At 55.9% G+C, this 16,359-nt stretch overlaps 3 protein-coding genes across 3 annotated transcripts; 2 read left to right on the top strand and 1 right to left on the bottom strand.

Moving 5' to 3' along the window:
• Window positions 1-2,789: 2,789 nt before the first annotated feature.
• CCDC137 (coiled-coil domain containing 137) lies at window positions 2,790-7,703 on the bottom strand. Its single transcript, XM_058561866.1, has 6 exons — window positions 7,535-7,703; window positions 6,990-7,116; window positions 5,118-5,340; window positions 3,590-3,672; window positions 3,340-3,419; window positions 2,790-3,201 (listed from the first exon to the last, which is right to left on the bottom strand). The coding sequence occupies exons 1-6, from the start codon at window positions 7,673-7,675 to the stop codon at window positions 2,977-2,979; spliced, it is 879 nt and encodes a 292-aa protein (XP_058417849.1). The 5' UTR covers window positions 7,676-7,703; the 3' UTR covers window positions 2,790-2,976.
• Window positions 7,704-7,961: 258 nt separating this feature from the next.
• Window positions 7,962-9,517, top strand: OXLD1 (oxidoreductase like domain containing 1). Its single transcript, XM_058559439.1, has 2 exons — window positions 7,962-8,281; window positions 8,918-9,517. Exons 1-2 carry the CDS (start codon window positions 8,273-8,275, stop codon window positions 9,335-9,337), a joined length of 429 nt encoding a protein of 142 aa, XP_058415422.1. The 5' UTR covers window positions 7,962-8,272; the 3' UTR covers window positions 9,338-9,517.
• Window positions 9,518-13,561: 4,044 nt separating this feature from the next.
• On the top strand, window positions 13,562-15,771 carry PDE6G (phosphodiesterase 6G). The gene is made up of 3 exons (XM_058559438.1): window positions 13,562-14,156; window positions 14,644-14,684; window positions 15,144-15,771. The coding sequence occupies exons 1-3, from the start codon at window positions 14,011-14,013 to the stop codon at window positions 15,218-15,220; spliced, it is 264 nt and encodes an 87-aa protein (XP_058415421.1). The 5' UTR covers window positions 13,562-14,010; the 3' UTR covers window positions 15,221-15,771.
• The last annotated feature ends 588 nt before the right edge of the window (window positions 15,772-16,359 follow it).

Raw genomic sequence — 16,359 nt, 5'->3', positions numbered from 1 at the left:
TCTTCTTTTACTCATTTTTTTTTTTTTTGTGAGGAAGATCGGCCCTGAGCTAACATCTGCCAATTCTCCTCTTTTTGCTGAGGAAGACTGGCCCTGGGCTAACATCCATGCCCATCTTCCTCCACTTTATATGGGACGCTGCCACAGCATGGCTTGCCAAGAGATGTGTCGGTGCGCACCTGGGATCCGAACCGGCAAACCCCGGGCTGCCGCGGCAGAGCACACACTTAACCACTTGCACCACCAGGCCGGCCCCTCTTTTACTCATTTTTAACAGGCTATCTACTGAATTATGTTTTTTTTTCTTTTTTTTTTGTGAGGAAGATCAGCCCTGAGCTAACATCCATGCCAATCCTCCTCTTTTTGCTGAGGAAGACCGGCCCTAAGCTAACATCTATTGCCAATCCTCCTCATTTTCGCCTTTTCCTCCCCAAAGCCCCAGTAGATAGTTGTATGTCATAGTTGCACATCCTTCTAGTTGCTGTATGTGGGACGCCGCCTCAGCTTGGCCAGACAAGCAGTGCATTGGTGCGCGCCCAGGATCCGAACCCGGGCCGCCAGTAGCAGAGCGCGCGCACTTAACTGCTAAGCCACGGTTATTTTTATGTATTTATATAAATAAAATTTGTTTTATACATACAATTTTATATAAATACAAGAATCTCTATACACTATATACATGTTTATATTTCACATCTAAATTGCATGTTTTAAAATTTATTTTCATAAATACAAATGTACAACTATATTATACGTTTTCCTGTTATTTTCAGGTACACAACCATATCATTTGCAAACAGTTTGTTATATTTATTTGTTTTCTTGGCTCATTCCTCTGACCAGAAATTCTAGGACAATATTAATGATGACAGTAGAAATTCTTGTCCCGTTCCTCATGATCTCCCTGGTATTTTGTAAGACAAGACCCAAGAGCCAGAAAGAGATTAAGAACCACAGTTCTAGAAGCACCAGTGGTGCCTGGAGGTCCCCAGAGTACAGACCAGTTTCAATAAATGACTGTGTGAAGTAAGCAACAAAGATAACGACCATGAGGACGTAGGACCACCGACCAGCCATGTCTACATTGAGAGACATTCTGTTTGAAAAGCAGAGGTCCCCGGGACTTTTTGGAAGTCACCTCCCTCAAGCATTCATTCAATCCTGTGTCCCTTAATGCATATAATTCCATGAATAAGGCATTAAATAAAAGACAAATGTTACCATTTCCACAATGCTGGACTTTGAGGACTGCTTAGAAATAGGCAGCGCTAAACCCTCTACTCTGATTTCCAGTGCATGCATGCAAGCCTCACCTACAGACCCACCTCCCTCTGCACAGAAGGCGTGGTCACTGAGCCTGCCCTCAAGATGCCCTGCTGCCCTGGGGAATTGGGGGGACCTGCTGCTCCAGGATGGCTCTCACCAGTCTTCCCATGGGGCAGGGGTTGGCCCCAGCAGTGCTGGTCCCCAGCATGTGGGCAGCAGACCGGGTCTCCAGGTCCTGACTGCCCTGCACGCTCCAGAGCTGGTCCCAGGGAGGCCCAGTGGCCTGCAGGCTGAGGCAGAGAAGCCTACCCTACCACCGTGGTATTGTTCACCCTGAGCTCTGCTCTTGGTTTTCATTGTTACAATGCTGACTCAGGACAGGCGCCCAGGTGCACGCCTCCCCCTCCTCTCGCCCGGTGTCCCTGCAGCCGGGGCCCTAAGGGGTCGGGGGTCAGCTCAGCAAACTCACTGGCTCACCCGCCTGCAGTCCTGCTCCAGCAGCAGCCAGGACTGTACCTCCGGGCTCTCAGAACCAGAGCTGCTCTGAGTCTAAAACCCTGACAAGTTTGTGTTCTCAGGCTACAGAAGCGTTGGAACCACCCACACCCTGTGGAAACAGCGCCCCCTGCGTCAGAGCAAGGGCAAAAAGACCCCACACCACTGCACAGACACACTGGTTAGGCCCACGGGAATTTACTGAGCTCCCTGTGCTCCCATCTGTGCCAGCGGGAGGAGCTTGAGCTGGTGAGTCCCAGGAAGGGGCCAGCAGCTATCCTTCTCAGCTCGGGGTACGCAGTCCTACTCCTTTCCTCTCGCCCTTGTGACCCACATCTGGGCACACTGATAAAATCTGGATGCTCCCTCCTTTGTCACCAGTGGGAGATTCAAATCTCGCCAGGCCCTGCACTTGGTGGGAACTCTCACTCACCCCCCTCTAACCACAAGAGTCCCAAGCCAGGCTCCTGTCCTTGCTGTCAAGCCACTTGGGACCTGCTTCAGAGGCCCACCCTGCTCGCCACAGGGACCTTGATGACACAAGGACTGAACCTCCTCAAATCTTCTCAGTGGGTGGCGTCAGCAGTCTCCACAACTGAACCAAAACTTGAGTGGGCTCCACCTGCCTCTGTGGAGACCATCACAGTGGCGCCGTGAGCAGGTCTACATGATCTGACCCTGACCCCAGCCCTGGGGTCCGTCTCTCCTTCCCCCACACTGGATCACTGCCTGGCCCATGCATTCAGCCATGCTGCTCTGTTGAATCCAGCTGAGCCTCAGTTATCAATTTAGTCGACCTAAATCAGCAGTGTCTACAATTAGTTGGCATCTAGGGACAGGATTATGGGACTGGCCCTCCCTAAAGTGGCCCTGGGTTGTCTCAGCCTGAACCTATGTGTTCAAAACAAAGCTGGGAGTGACGTTAGGTTGCCCAACTGGCTGTGTCTCAACCAGACACTGGCCCCATCTATGGGGGCTCAGGGAACAGATGATGTCCTGTGCAAGACATGGGCCCGGCAGACAGTCACTTGTGAAAGAGCAGTCTTTAAGGAGGAAAAGAGAGAGCAAGGACCTGGCACCCTCTCCTGCTCTTGAGAGCTGGTGTGCAAGGCCCTGAGTGTGTGAGTCCTGGGTGTGTTCCAGAGAAAGGACTCACATCGGTAAGACACCTGCCATCTCTCCCCACCCAGGTGCAGCAGCCCAGGTCTCTTGGCATCACAGATGTGGCTCTGGCTTCTTCCCAAAAGGGAGGCGGGGTGACTGCGGTGGCTGTGGTGACTGAGGCCCCTGCTGTTGCCGCTTCTTTAGCGCCCTGTAGGCCTGCACGGCCCGCTCTCTCTCCTCCCCTATGATCCGCTGTGGAGCCAGCGAGGTGGTCGGTGGCAGGGACACACCACCAGGGCTCAAAAGCATCCTCAGCATCAGCGATTTCTTGCCAGGCTAAGGAACAGAGAGATGGAGGGCTGAGGCACAGGTTCAGGAAGGAAGGGAGGTGACAAAGAACCTAGGTTGGTCCAACAGCCATATGCCCAGTGAGCACTGGGGGCCAAACAGGGCAGCTCCCTCACCCCTGCTCACCTGGCCTCTGCTCATGCTCGCCTTGGGCCTGATGGTCAGCTCTGGCGGCTGCAGGGCGACCTCACCAAACTTCACTGTGTCTGGAGGGGCAGAGAGCATGCCTGAAGCCTGCTGTCCACACAGCCCCCATACGCCTGGCACCCAGAGCCACTGTCCACCCGCCCACTGACCCCAGGGAGACACGGGTGCCCAGGCCCACCCAGCTTGCCCCCTAGGACAGGGCTGACACAATGGATTCAGGAAGAGCTACCTCGGAGCAGCTCCTGCTCCAGCCTTTCTGCTGCCTTTTCTTCCCTTCTCTGCTGGACTTTATCCAGTCGCCGCTTCTGGAACCTGGGAAGAAAACACAGTGCTGTTGAGATTCCTAAACTCTCATTTCACTGGACTCAGGAGGAGGCAGAGGTCGCCCTTGCCTACGAGGGTTGCCCCGTGGCAGAGGCCAGGTGGCTGCCTCTGAGTCCCCACTCCTGCCACCACCCACAGCTATCCACCAGAGAGGGCTCTGAGCCCAGGAGGCCCCTCCAAAGTTCCAAGTTGGTGGTTCTCAGCAGGGGCGACTGTGCCCCCAGAGCCATCTGACAATGTCTGGAGACATTTTGGGTTGTCACAATGGGGGGTGCTCCTGGCACCTCATGAGTGGATACCAGGAATGCTGCTCAACACTCTACAGTGCACAGGACGGCCCCCACCCCAGAGAACTATCTGGCCCCAAGTGTCAATTGTGCTGCTGCATCTAAAGGGCCTCACAAAGTAGCAAATATATGTCATGGCCCTTAATGTGACCTTGGACTCTTAATGTTTAATGATGGTTTTGGAGACCACTGAGGCTTTAGTCAGTATCTGGGATAGATTTTCTGTGATGTAATTTTCATTGGCTCATATGACTATGTATCTGACAAGAATTCAAACAAAGGGAAACTCCACAAAGCTGAAAACAATCTAACTTGCACAGCTTGTAGAAAAACTTCTGATGAAAGCTTGGGTCGGTTCATCTCTAAAGTTGCAGTTAAGGCAGAAACACGTCTCAAAAAGCCCTTGTTTGTCAAAACAACCTCCCAGACCCTGCCCACAGGCTAAAGGAGGTGGCACACGGCTTCTGTCCCAGAATTATCTGGGGCTGGGGGGTAGAAGGGGCAGGGAAACTGCAGCTGGCAGTGGGCTCCCTCCTGGTGCTGGATGCCACCCTCAGGAACCCTGCAAGGATCTCATCCGAGCCCCCAATGGAGGTGCCAGTATCTTCACTTTACTGACAAGGAAGCTGAGTCTGAGAGAGGTCACAGAACTTGTGCAATAAGACAGCTAAAGGCTCTTAGATCTCTTTCAGATCAGACAGGTGAAAGCCAGAAACCGATTTCTGTGGGGGCAGGCATGATCCCCAGTGGCCAGCAGGCCCTCCTGGGAGGGCGCTGAGTCTCATCTTTTTTCTACTTCCCTATAGCAACTGACCTGGGTTGGACAGCTGGCCCTGGACTGCAGCTAGTTCTTGGACTCCCTTGATGCTTTTCCAGAGAAAGGCAAAGACACAGCTAGGCCTTCAGAGTTCCGTGGGTTGGGAGCCTCCCTGAACCCCGAGGTTAAGAAGCTCTGATGTAGAGAAAAACACTTGCCAACTGACGAGGGCTGTACCTTCTTTCCACGCTTTCCCTGAATCACAGGGTTGGGTGGGGATGCCCCCTGGCAACAAGACTGTCGTTGTAGAAGACAATCATGGGACCCCACAGCCCTGCCTCCTCCAGGCCTCCAGGGCTAGACTCCAACCCCTTCCAGCACCCACTCACGCTTTCTTCCGCTCTGACTTCTCCTTCTTGGGAGCTGCCTGCGTCTCAGGCTGCCGGTCGGCCTGGTTCTTGCTGAGGAACAGCATGTGTTGGGCCTCCTGCTCCATGCGCTGGATGTAGGCCCCATTGGACTCCCACTTCCTCTGCTTGAACTTGGGGACGGCAATGTCCGGCTCCACTCCCTTTGCTTCCTTCTCCAATGTCTTTCTGAAAGCCACCCGGGCTGAGGACAAAGGGTGACCTCAGAGGAGGTGTGGCGAGAGGGGCTGGAGGCCGGGGGCGGGGTGGTCAGGCTGGTTGTCCATGCTCATTTCCCCTCCTAAGGCCACAGGAAGGCAAGACCAAGCTCAAATAGGAGCAGCCCAACCACAGTGGCTAACAAGGATCTGAGATGCCCAGCTCAGGGCACCCCTAGGGGTGGGATCCCCACAGCCACTGGTAAACATCAAAGATGTCCACTGTAGCTCAGCTGAAAAAGGAAACAGGAAACAATCTAAATGTCCATCAGTAGGTGACTGGTTGAATGAATTTCCCTATGTTCATCCAGAGACTTCAATGCACAGCCATGGAAGAGAGCACAGAGGAGCTACATGTAAGGATGTGGAAAGACCTATAAAATCCACTGGGAAGTGAAAACCCAGGACACTAAACAACGTAGAGAATGAAGGCATAGCTTTTACATCATAAATATGTGAAGATACACATAGTATTTCTCCTTCAAAGGCATACAAGACGATGAACAGTGGGATCTCTGAGGGGATGGAGCAGGGCTGGGGGGTGGGGCTGGGCCTTGCTTAATACCTTTCAGAGCTATTGGGTTCTACCAAACTTCTATCTTGTAAATAACTTAACCAAAAAAAGTGCTGATTCAATGGAGCACAGTTCAAAATGTGCCGTCTTCCAGCAGGACCAGCGTGCCTCCTCTACCCCTCCCCTTCCTTGACTCTTTATTTCATTATCCCTCTGGCAGCTATAACCCCGAATGAAAAACCTACGGTTTACAAAGAAATTATAAACAGCATTGCTGTAAAATCAGTCCCACATTTGGGAAAACAAGTATGTGTATACACAAAACACAAACATGCTGGTCTCCATTCCCCACCATGCCCTGAGTGTTATCTCTGGCAGAGGTTGACAGGAGGGCACCTGGCCTGGCCTTGGGGCAGGGGTGGGAAAGGTACATTTCTCAGACAGGGTCTGATCAATTCCCCCCTTAATCTCTAGAAACCATCTACTTCTCTCCACCATTGTTTCTGCCCTCTGGTCCAAGGAACAATCATTTCTCACTTGCAAGAGCCTCACTGGCCTGCAGTGTCCACTCACACTCTCTCAATTGTTACACAGTGACCTCTTCTCAAAGTTAATCTGAACCAACCATCCCCTCTGAAGGATCTCCACTTCTCTTGGGGGGAGAACCAACACTCCTTACACAAGGCCTCAAGGCCTCCTTTTATTTTATTTTTTAAGATTTTATTTATTTTTTCCCCCCAAAGCCCCAGTAGATAGTTGTATGTCATAGCTGCACATCCTTCTAGTTGCTGTATGTGGGACGCGGCCTCAGCATGGCCAGAGAAGTGGTGCGTCGGTGAGCGCCGGGATCTGAACCCCAGCCACCAGCAGCGGAGCGCGCGCACTTAACCGCTAAGCCACGGGGCCGGCCCAGGGCCTCCTTTTAGAGCAGCACCTGAAACCACACTGCCACGTGCTGCCAGCCACCGTTTTGGCCCTGGCAACAGTGGCCTTCAGTCAGTCCTCCGCGTGCTCCTGTACCCTCAGATCACTGGGTCTTAATGGCCCATTACATACTTGGGCAATTAAGTGGATTCGAACACACAAAGCTTTACTGTTCCCCAGCATGGCTCTGTACGTTACCCTCTTTCTTCCTCTTCTTGTTACTGACGAGGTTTTTCATCTCCTGGCGGCTCCTCATAATCTCTTTGAGCCGGAAAGGGATTTCCTGTTCATCCTGGTTCTTGGGCTTGCAATTCACTTTCTTCTTCTCTTTGCTAGAAAGGAGAACACCGGGGTGGGACGCGTCCCACGTCCAGCATAAGCAGAATCAGAGAAACCGAAGCTAGGCCTCGAGAAAAAGACTTGGCAGGCCACCCTGGCTACTGCGGCGCGTGCAGGTCGAGGCAGCAGCGACCTCTCCTCTCACCCTCCCCCGGAGGCGGTCCTCGAACTGGGTTCTCGCAGGACGCTGGGTAAGGGGCGCTCCCAAAGTCCCGGGGAGGCCCGTCGCTCCCTGACCTGGTCCACCTCGCAAAGACGGCACCCCAGGAGGCGGCAGGTGCCACAGCGGAAACTCGCTTCCGCCTGAGCTCACTGGCCGATCCTCCCACTCGCCCACGGCACTAACAGGGAGGACGCTGCCCTGCCCGGGGGAGGTGCCGGGAGAAACCCCAGGGCGGTGACACCCACCTGCGCGGCCGGGGCCACGGCGCCGAGCACTGTTTCCCCCGCTGCTGCTGCTGCTGCCGCCGGTCCTGCGGTCGCCCCAGGCTCCCATGCCCCGCCATCCCCGCGGGAGTCCCCACTCGGCGCCCAGCTCTCACCATCCAACCGCCCCGCGCTCCCAAGAGAAGCCACTTCCGCCTTCCCCTACGGCCCCGCCCCACGACCGCTATATCCGCTTCCTGCGCTCAGGCCCACGCTCATCGGGGCGGCACAGCTCCCTGACGGGCCGGGATTGGCCAGCGCGGCCGCCGCTCACGGCTTGGGCGGCGCCCGGGTCTGGGGCGCGCGTGCGCCGTGGGCTGGGCTGCGATCGATGCTGCTGCGGAGCTTGGCGGGGGGAGGCAGGGCCGTGGTCGCTGCTGCCCGTGGCCCGGCAAGTACAGGCGGGGACCGGGGCGGGGGCGCTCTCGGGAGGCCAGGGACCGGAGAAGCCCTGACCACCCGGCCTCCCCGCCTCTTGGGGAGGTGGCTGCAGCCGTCGCGCCGCCGGTGGGCAGGACAGCCTGCGGGCCTCGCCTCTTGTCCGATCTGCCCTCGCCCCGCACCGCGCTCGGGGTGATAGAAGGGCCTTTCTGCCGCTGGGCAGAGCGCCGAGATAGTACCAGCCGGGTTCTCACCTCGTTCACTTCGTTCTGAGTATCTGTTGACCGCCTGCTGTGGATGAGCCCTTTGGGGAAGCCACAGTGAACAAGGAGCTGATGCTTCTTGTAGGAGGAGTTAGAGAAATAAAGTTTGGGCAGTGTCAGTGAGTGTTCACACAGAGCAGGGAAGGGTACCCGGGGACCGGGGCTGGGGAGGGAGGAGGGAGGGAAGGCTGCCTACGAGGGCTTTGGAAGATGATCTGGGAGGCCTGGGCTTCTCATGTGACCGAGGGACGCAGGGATGAAGGGGTGATGTGATTAGTCAGGATGGCCAAAGGGGAAAATTTCGCAAGGCTGTACTGGTTAGAGAGGGAGAGGTGGCTGTGTGGCGCAGGAGCTTACAGGCTTCCACCCCTCCCCCGCCCCATTCCTGAGCACGGAGCAGAATCATCTTAGCTGGAGGTACCAAGCTTCCCCTCACCCCACCATCTGCTGGAGTGCACACCTAGTGCCTGGCCCTGAACCCAGCACTTCTCATGAATAATATTGTGTCATGTTCATACCGACCATCATGTCCATTTTACAATGGGGAAACTGAGTCTAGAGGAGAAATAACTTGTCTAATGTCACACAGAAAATGAGGAAGCCAAGAAGGACATGGAGTCCTCTGCCAGTGACAGGAGGCCGAAATTTCCCCAGAGCTGGAGGCAGGCGAGGCCTCACCAGCTTCAGGGAGACTCATATGCTTATCTGCATTCTTAGGGGCCATGCCGACTCTCCAGCTGGGACTGGTGCCAAAGGCTTCCTAGAGGTGGCAGCATTCTTCACAGGCACCATGCCTGGATCCGAATCCGTGAAGGCTGCAGAGAGTTCGGGAAGGACCATGTGGAGGTGGGCTCCCAATCAGGTGTAGATGGCACCAGGCAATCCAAATCCTCCCTGCCTGGTGGGGGTCCCTTAGAACACCCGTACTTGCTGCCGCCTGAGCTCCAGCCCCCTACAAACTGCTGCATGAGCGGCTGTCCCAACTGCGTGTGGGTGGAGTACGCCGAGGCACTGCTGCAGCACTACCAGGACGGCGGGGAGTGGGCCCTGACCGCCCTGGAGGAGCACGTGGCTGATGAGAACCTCAAGGCTTTTCTCAGGATGGAGATCCAGCTCCGCGTGAGGAGTGGAGGCTGAGCCAGCCTGGCCAGACACCCTCACCCTGATGGGCTCCAGCCTGGCAGTTCCTTCTTGGGAAGCAACATGGTCTCCTTTATTCATGATCCCTTTATAGGGCTTGTGTCGGATGGGAATATTCCCGGAAGAGTTATTTATTGACTTTACCTGAGAATAAATAAGTTGTCTGTGGTGGTTAGACAGGAGGCTTCTGTGTTCTTGTCTGTAAGGCTCGAGTTGCTGCGTCGAAGAAAACAGGTACAGGTGGTCATCGGACGCTTACCGAACACCTACAGCCTTCACCAATCTGTGAGGGTGAAATAAACTCATTTCCTTGAATGTCCAAGTGACAGTGACCCCAGCGTTGTGTCCCAGCATCCCAGAAGTCTTGCCCAAAGGTCAGCTCTGGTTACTCTCAGCATGTGGCAGAGAGAAGGCCATCTGGTCCTGTGAGGTTGCCATTAGCAAAGCCCTTGGTACGAACACCTGCAGGCAGCCTGGGAAGCACCCCGTTTGTCCAGCTGCTGGGGTCCCTGGGAGACACCCTTCTACCACCAGGTAGAAGACTGCAGATCAGCTGCAGGAGCCTGAGCACTGCTTGGCCACCAGTCCTTCCAACCCACTTAGCCATGGCTCCCAAGGCAGTTGGCTGAGGCGGAAGGACGAGAAGGTCTCAGGCATTAGCCCTGGAACCAGCCTCCCGGCACCAGCCTGGTCCTTGGCTGCAGACCTGGCCACCAGACCATCGGCCCAGGTAGGACTTTATCTTAGGGCCTTCACTGCCCATCCCCATCTCCTGCTCACTCTCCTCCATGGAAAGTTTCCCACGTCATCCCCCTCCCCCTAACAACTCCAAGCTCTGATTCCAGTGGCCTGGACAGGGTGAGAGTTACATGAATTTATGCCTGTTTTTTTTTTTTTAATATTTTATTTTATTTTACTTTTTTGCGAGGAAGATCAGCCCTGAGCTAACATCCATGCCAATCCTCCTCTTTTTGCTGAGGAAGACTGGCCCTGAGCTGATATTTGTGCCCATCTTCCTCCACTCTGTGTGGGACGCCGCCACAGCGTGGCTTGACAAACGGTGCATCGGTGCGCTCCCGGGATCCGAACCTGGGCCACCAGCAGCGGAGTGTGCGCGCTTAACTGCTATGCCACAGGGCCGGCCCCTATGCCTGTTTTATCTGCTCTCATTTAAGGGAAAAGCTAAGATTGTAATATGACTTCACAAGGGATTTGAGCTGATAAACAGGCTTTCCCAGGTAGGGGCCTTTAATGTAAAGCCAGCATTTCACAGAGATATAGAGATCCTTGGACAATAGAATAAAACCAGACAACCACAAAACGTGCCGCCGTACTAATGCCTAATAAGACACGCAGCAGTTCAGGCTGTCATCTTGGACAGCTAATGAGTGTCATTCAGCATTCAGAATTTTGGTGGGTTCAGAGAAATGTGATTAGAGTGACACATATTTATTAGATTCTATCTCAGTGTCTAGTGTAACCCCATCATAGAGATTTGAAAACAGCCCGGGAAGAGAAAGATGTTCCCCACACAGAGCAGCACAACAGAGCTTGGTGTGCTCCAGGGCCCCCTGGAGTGGTTTACAGCATAGAGGGCATTTCCTCAGAGATGTAGGAAGAGGGTTTCTATATTTTCCTCAAAAATAGGGATTTACAAAAGGTCTTCTATATGTATCTGTGTATACACACGTATACATGTATCCATATACACGTGTGTGTACATGTGTATACTTCCCACCCAGTGGATCTGACAAAATTAGTCTTATTTTAGAATTCACCAGTCATAGCAAAGGCCCATGCAGTGTGAGACATCCCCAAAGAGAAGCCACTGGCCTTGCGCCTTGCAGTGGGGCAGTCCCCCTCCTAGATGTAAACATGGTGGTTGAGGATGCCAGCACGTGTCAGCACCAAGCTTGCCGAAACTACCTTGCCAGTGTGGATTCTGTCTTTGTTCATTTATTCATTTGTTCATTCATTCCACAGACACTTATTGAGCATCTGAAATACTTGGCACTAGGCTAGACACTGGGATCCAGGGGAAATCTGTCTCCCATTCCACTCTGGTGTGGGAGACAGAGGTTAACACAAGAATTATCCAAACATACAATTACATGATAAGTGTGATGAAGGAAAGTTCCAGCTGCTGTGAGGTCCTTTGAAATAGGTATCCTGGTCCAGTCTGAGGAGTCACCCTGGGGAAATGATACTGGGGCAGAGCTCTGAAGTCCTAAGAGGAAGGAGCTGGGGGAAAGGGGAGAAGTATAAAAAAGACACCACACAGGGAGCAGCAGGTGCAAATATCTTGGGGTGGAAGGGGCTCATTGGAGCACAAAGAGCAAGAGAGAGGGATGAAAGGTAAGGCCAGGGGCCGGCACTCTGGCTTAGCGATTAAGTGTGTGTGCTCTGCTGCTGGTGGCCCAGGTTCGGATCCTGGGTGCGCACTGAGGCACTGCTTGTCAGGCCATGCTGTGGCGGTGTCCCATATAAAGTGGAGGAAGATGGGTATGGATGTTAGCCCAGGGCGAGTCTTCCTCAGCAAAAAGAGGAGGATTGGTGTGAATGTTAGCTCAGTGCTGATCTTCCTCACCAAAAAAAAAAAGGTGAAGCCAAAGAAGTGGATAGGGCCAGGCTACACAGGGCTTTGGGGGCCACAAAGACAGGTTCTTCAGAGGTCAGAGGACTGAAAGAGAGGGAGAGGCCCAAGACAGCAGCCAGTGCTGTTTTTTCTTCATTTCAAAGCTGAGTGGCTTCAGAAGAGAGTCCTGCCCTTCTCCGGCTGTTCATGATCACACTTCTCCTCCCTGTCCTGGCCCCATCCCTGGCTTGTCCTTCCTCCAGGCCCTTGACCACACCCGAGCCCCTTCCCTGTCCCCCAGACTCCTCTGTAGTGGTGCCTGCCCCAGGGACCCTGACAATCTCATTAGTGTGGGGTCAGAGCACAGTCCTAATCGGCTTACCCAGAAGCGGGATAAATGCCCAGGCCGGCACCCTGCTGAGGGAGGCCTGGCCACTCACACTGTGACCCCTGAGACCTGCCCCAGTCCTGGGTGAGTAGTGACCTTCCTAGGTTGCCTTTCCTGGTGGCCACTTACCAAGGGTGTTAACTGAGCATCTGCCCACAGGGTGGGGAGCAGGTGGGCTCTTCACCACCACACTTAGGCCTGGGTCTGTGGGGGTCCATCCACTGCCCTGTTCTTCAAGGAGGTTGCCCAGCCCATCTCTCTGCTCCTGCATGTCAAACAGTGGTACAGGCTGTCCCCAAGGCCAGCAATGGTCTGGGAGCCTTGGACCACACATGCTCACCCAGCTTGAGTGGGCACCAGCCACAGGCTGGGCCGGGGCAACTCAGGCAGCAGTTTCCATGGGGACAGCATCTGGTGGTTGGAGCTCCATCAGGGCCCCAAGCTGCCCATACCAGGCCTATGGCCTGGGACTGGGGAAGGGGTCCAGCTGGGCCTATTCTATCTGGGCTGTGAGGAGTGGGTGCCATGGGGTCTGAGCAGCCAGGACCACCAGGCCTGCTGCCATCCGCCTTAGACTCCATGCAGATCTGGCTCCTGAGCCCTGGTTCCTCCCAGGCTGGTGCTAGTCCTGGCACAAAGGCTGAACCTTAGGGAGGGACGGTCCATAGCAGGGTCCACCCCAATCCCAGGTGCCCTGGCACCTGCTGCGAGCCTTGCTCCCTGTGGGACCACCTGTCCTTGCCTCCCAGTTGGTCTCAGTCCTGATGCTCTAGCAGGCCGCTGGTGGTAGCCCAAGGCTGGAGTCAGGCATCACAGCCCACAAGACGGGGGCGGGGCAAGAAAGGGGACCCAAGAGGTGGAGACTGGGGCCTCCAGTGCCAGGGGCAGTGGCTCCTGTCTGTCATGTGCTTAGCCCCAGGACCTTCTGGGCTCATAGTGGCCCCTGAGGGATTAGAGTCTCCCTCTGGTGTTAATAGGCTTAGAGGAAGCTGAGCTACCCTTGGCCAAGGTCACTGGGGCTTAGGGCATCTGGGGAGATGCTCCGGGGGGGAAGAGGGGAGGTCACCTTTTGAGGTGGGTGCAAGGACACTGGCCTCGTCTGGAGCAGCTGAGACCTGCTCAGCCACGCCTGAGCCATGCAGGTGACGCTGGTGCCCAGAGTGGGCTCCAAGCACAGTGAGCTGCCAGAGGATTTACCAGCAGAGGGAAGACACTGCTTGGGGTGAGGGTTACACAGCTCAGCTGGGCATCTCATTCTGAAATGGCCCTGCTCTGCCCGGGCACCCTGCCCTCCCGTTTCTCCTGTCATTCTTCATCATCACTGGCACATTCATCATGGGCGTCAGCATACCACCGTGAATGAGACCGACTGTCCCAACCCCTGTGGATTAGGAGGCAGAACGCAGGAGTAGGGGGAGACGTGAGGAGAGGGTACACTTAGGGGTCACCGAGCATTCTCATTCCCCTGCCTGGCCTTGAGTGGAGCCCCATGAGGAGCTGCTGGGGGGCTGCTGTCTGGGTCACACCGAGGGCCGGCAGGGCTGGGTCTCATGTTTTGGGGCTTTCTCTGCTCTGGTGGGTTGAGACCTCTGAGTGGGGTGGGGAGCAGGAGGGCTGACTGGGACCCCTGGCCTGGTCTGCCCCCAGCCCACCGTGTGAGGGAGTCCAGAAGCCAGAGGTCACCACAGAGTCTCTGCCAGCCTGGCCATGAACCTGGAGCTGCCCAAGGCCGAGGTCCGGTCGGCCACCAGGGTGACCGGGGGGCCCGTCACTCCCAGGAAAGGGCCCCCCAAATTTAAGCAGCGACAAACCAGGCAGTTCAAGAGCAAGCCCCCTAAGAAAGGCGTCCAAGGGTAAGCAGAGCTGGGAGAGGGGTGCCTCTGTGAGGGGGTGGAGGCCCAGCCCCAGGCTGCACAGGAGGATGGAACTGTGCTTTAGTTGGGGGGCTGGGAGGGGCCTCAGCCACCCTTTCCTGGCTGAGGGTGGTCCCATCGTGCTAATGGGATGGGGCAGTTCCTGAGGGCCTGAGCCCGGCGTGTCTCAGAGACCCCCACTCTCCAGCATGGGGGACAGGTGGGGCTCGGAGGGCTCCTGTCACCCTGTCTAGCTGGTATTGCCAACAGGTCTGGAAAACACCCACTCCCACCTGAGACTCAGCCACAGCCCCACCAACTGACGCGTGTCCCTGCACACATACTCACAGCCCATGTGTACACACCAGGGACATACTCCCAGACACACCACGCTCTCAGAAACCTGCACTAGAGTACACGTATGCCCTGACGTGTCCCCACACTGCTCTCTTCCTGGCCACTGTCCCTGACCGCTCTGTCCTTGCAGGTTTGGGGACGACATCCCTGGAATGGAAGGCCTGGGAACAGGTATGATGGCTGCTAGGGTCTGCCCTGGTCCCTCTTTCACCCACCAGTGTGCCCTGGCCTAGCATCCCTTGTTTTCTCAGGCCCAGGCTTATTTAGGGTGCTGCCCCCAGCCTGTCGTTCATTTTCTCCCCCAACATCAAGCTTCAGGCTCCACTGAAGTGGCGTTGTTCCCATTCATGATTCAAGCCAGGTGCTTGGAGGGGCTGGAAAAGAACGAGGAGCCCTTCCTGTCCCCCTCCCCCCAGCAGCAAGGCCCATTTTCCTCTAGCCCCTCCCTTGGGCCTGCTGTACCCCCTCTTCTGGGGCAGGGTGCCCACTCCACAGCCCCCCAAAAGCTTATGGGTCCTGGGAGGAGGGCTCTACACCCAACACCTGTAGTCTCACCACTTTGGGTGTAGACAGCAGGGCCCCGAACGATGGTGGCTCCCTCCTGGACCCAATGGCCCCCTTCTCCTGCAGACATCACGGTCATCTGCCCATGGGAGGCCTTCAACCACCTGGAGCTGCACGAGCTGGCCCAGTACGGAATCATCTAGCACCCAGGATCCCGGGACCCTGCATCCTGCTGCCCGTTCTGACTCCTGCTCAGGATTCCTGTGAAGGAGGCCCATCCCCCAGTCCAACGTGTCCAGATTGCCCAGACTGTGTCTGGAGACTTGTGCAGGGCGGCGACCTCAGGCCGTTGGACGCCAGTTCCCAGGAGCCCACCATCTCCCCGAAGGACGCCCTCTGGGAGCCGGCCTGGCCCTGCTTAATTTCCAGAGACTGTGGCCCATGCTTCTCAGGCCTGCCCTCAGAGAGGGGGAACTGGACCCCAGACCCTCTCCTCTGGGGGCTGGAAAGCCAGGGAGGGCCTCCCAGGAGTGTCCCCCACACCCTAGTCCCCTGTCCTACCCATCTGGGAGTGAGAACAAGCCTCTCCCACTAGCCCTTACCAGCAGGTGCCCTTGGGTCTGGCGTAGTGGGCGGCAGGAGTCCTGGGGGCCTGAGCGAGAGAGCAAGGCCACTCCAAACCCATCACGCCGGCAGGAGCTTGCCCTTTCCAACATTGCCCATGCTTGCTGTCCCTGTTTCAAAATAAAATTTTGTGCCCCTACTTGATTGTTTGGGGCGTGTTGTGAGTGGGGGTAGGGCCAAGAGTGTGGGTCATTTCAGCAGGAGCATATGGATGAAGGTGCAGGGCAGTGGGGGCAGGAGGGGCCTAGCCAGGCTGAGAGGGAAGAAAACCACTCGGGCACTGAGCCTGGGCCCCTGACGGCCGGGGACACACACAGCCAGGCCAGGGCTGGGGCAAGGCAGGCAGCCCCGCGCACTCCCGTGGCCAGAGCAGGCCTCACCGAGAAGGTGGGACTGGACAAGGCCCAAGAACAGCTCACGCCAGGAGGAGAGAACATCTATCCCCTCCTCACAGGCAAGGAAAAAGGTGCAGAGAGATTGGGTAACTCACCCAGTGGCCCAGCCAGCCTGTCCTTAGTGTCCATTAAAGCTGGACAGGCGCCCACTCGTGACCCGGCGATTCCACTCCTGACACCACAGCCAGGAGAAGCAGGGGCACTCTTCCACATGCAGACCTGTGCATAATTGTCCCTAGCAGTGGTCATCATCCAGAAGCCACCCAAGTGCATGTCACATGGACCAGGTGCAGTAACCAGATGGTGACTCTCAGAAAGGGCCC

Source organism: Diceros bicornis, chromosome 18 (genome assembly GCF_020826845.1).
Source record: "Diceros bicornis minor isolate mBicDic1 chromosome 18, mDicBic1.mat.cur, whole genome shotgun sequence".
In the NCBI taxonomy this organism is placed as follows: Eukaryota; Metazoa; Chordata; class Mammalia; order Perissodactyla; family Rhinocerotidae; genus Diceros; species Diceros bicornis.
Note: the sequence above shows the minus strand (reverse complement) of the source record. Positions and strands in the feature narration are given on the sequence as shown.

Excerpts from the sequence above, each read along its gene's own strand:
- PDE6G (XM_058559438.1), top strand. The coding sequence starts at position 14,011 with ATGAACCTGGAGCTGCCCAAGGCCGAGGTCCGGTCGGCCACCAGGGTG. Across the intron at positions 14,157-14,643 it reads CCTAAGAAAGGCGTCCAAGG|GTTTGGGGACGACATCCCTG; the intron begins GTAAGCAGAGCT and ends CTGTCCTTGCAG. Across the intron at positions 14,685-15,143 it reads AATGGAAGGCCTGGGAACAG|ACATCACGGTCATCTGCCCA; the intron begins GTATGATGGCTG and ends CTTCTCCTGCAG.
- CCDC137 (XM_058561866.1), bottom strand. The coding sequence starts at position 7,675 with ATGGTGAGAGCTGGGCGCCGAGTGGGGACTCCCGCGGGGATGGCGGGG. Across the intron at positions 7,117-7,534 it reads GGCCCCGGCCGCGCAGGTGG|AAGAAGAAAGTGAATTGCAA; the intron begins GTGTCACCGCCC and ends TCTAGCAAAGAG. Across the intron at positions 5,341-6,989 it reads CAAGAAGAGGAAGAAAGAGG|CCCGGGTGGCTTTCAGAAAG; the intron begins GTAACGTACAGA and ends CTTTGTCCTCAG.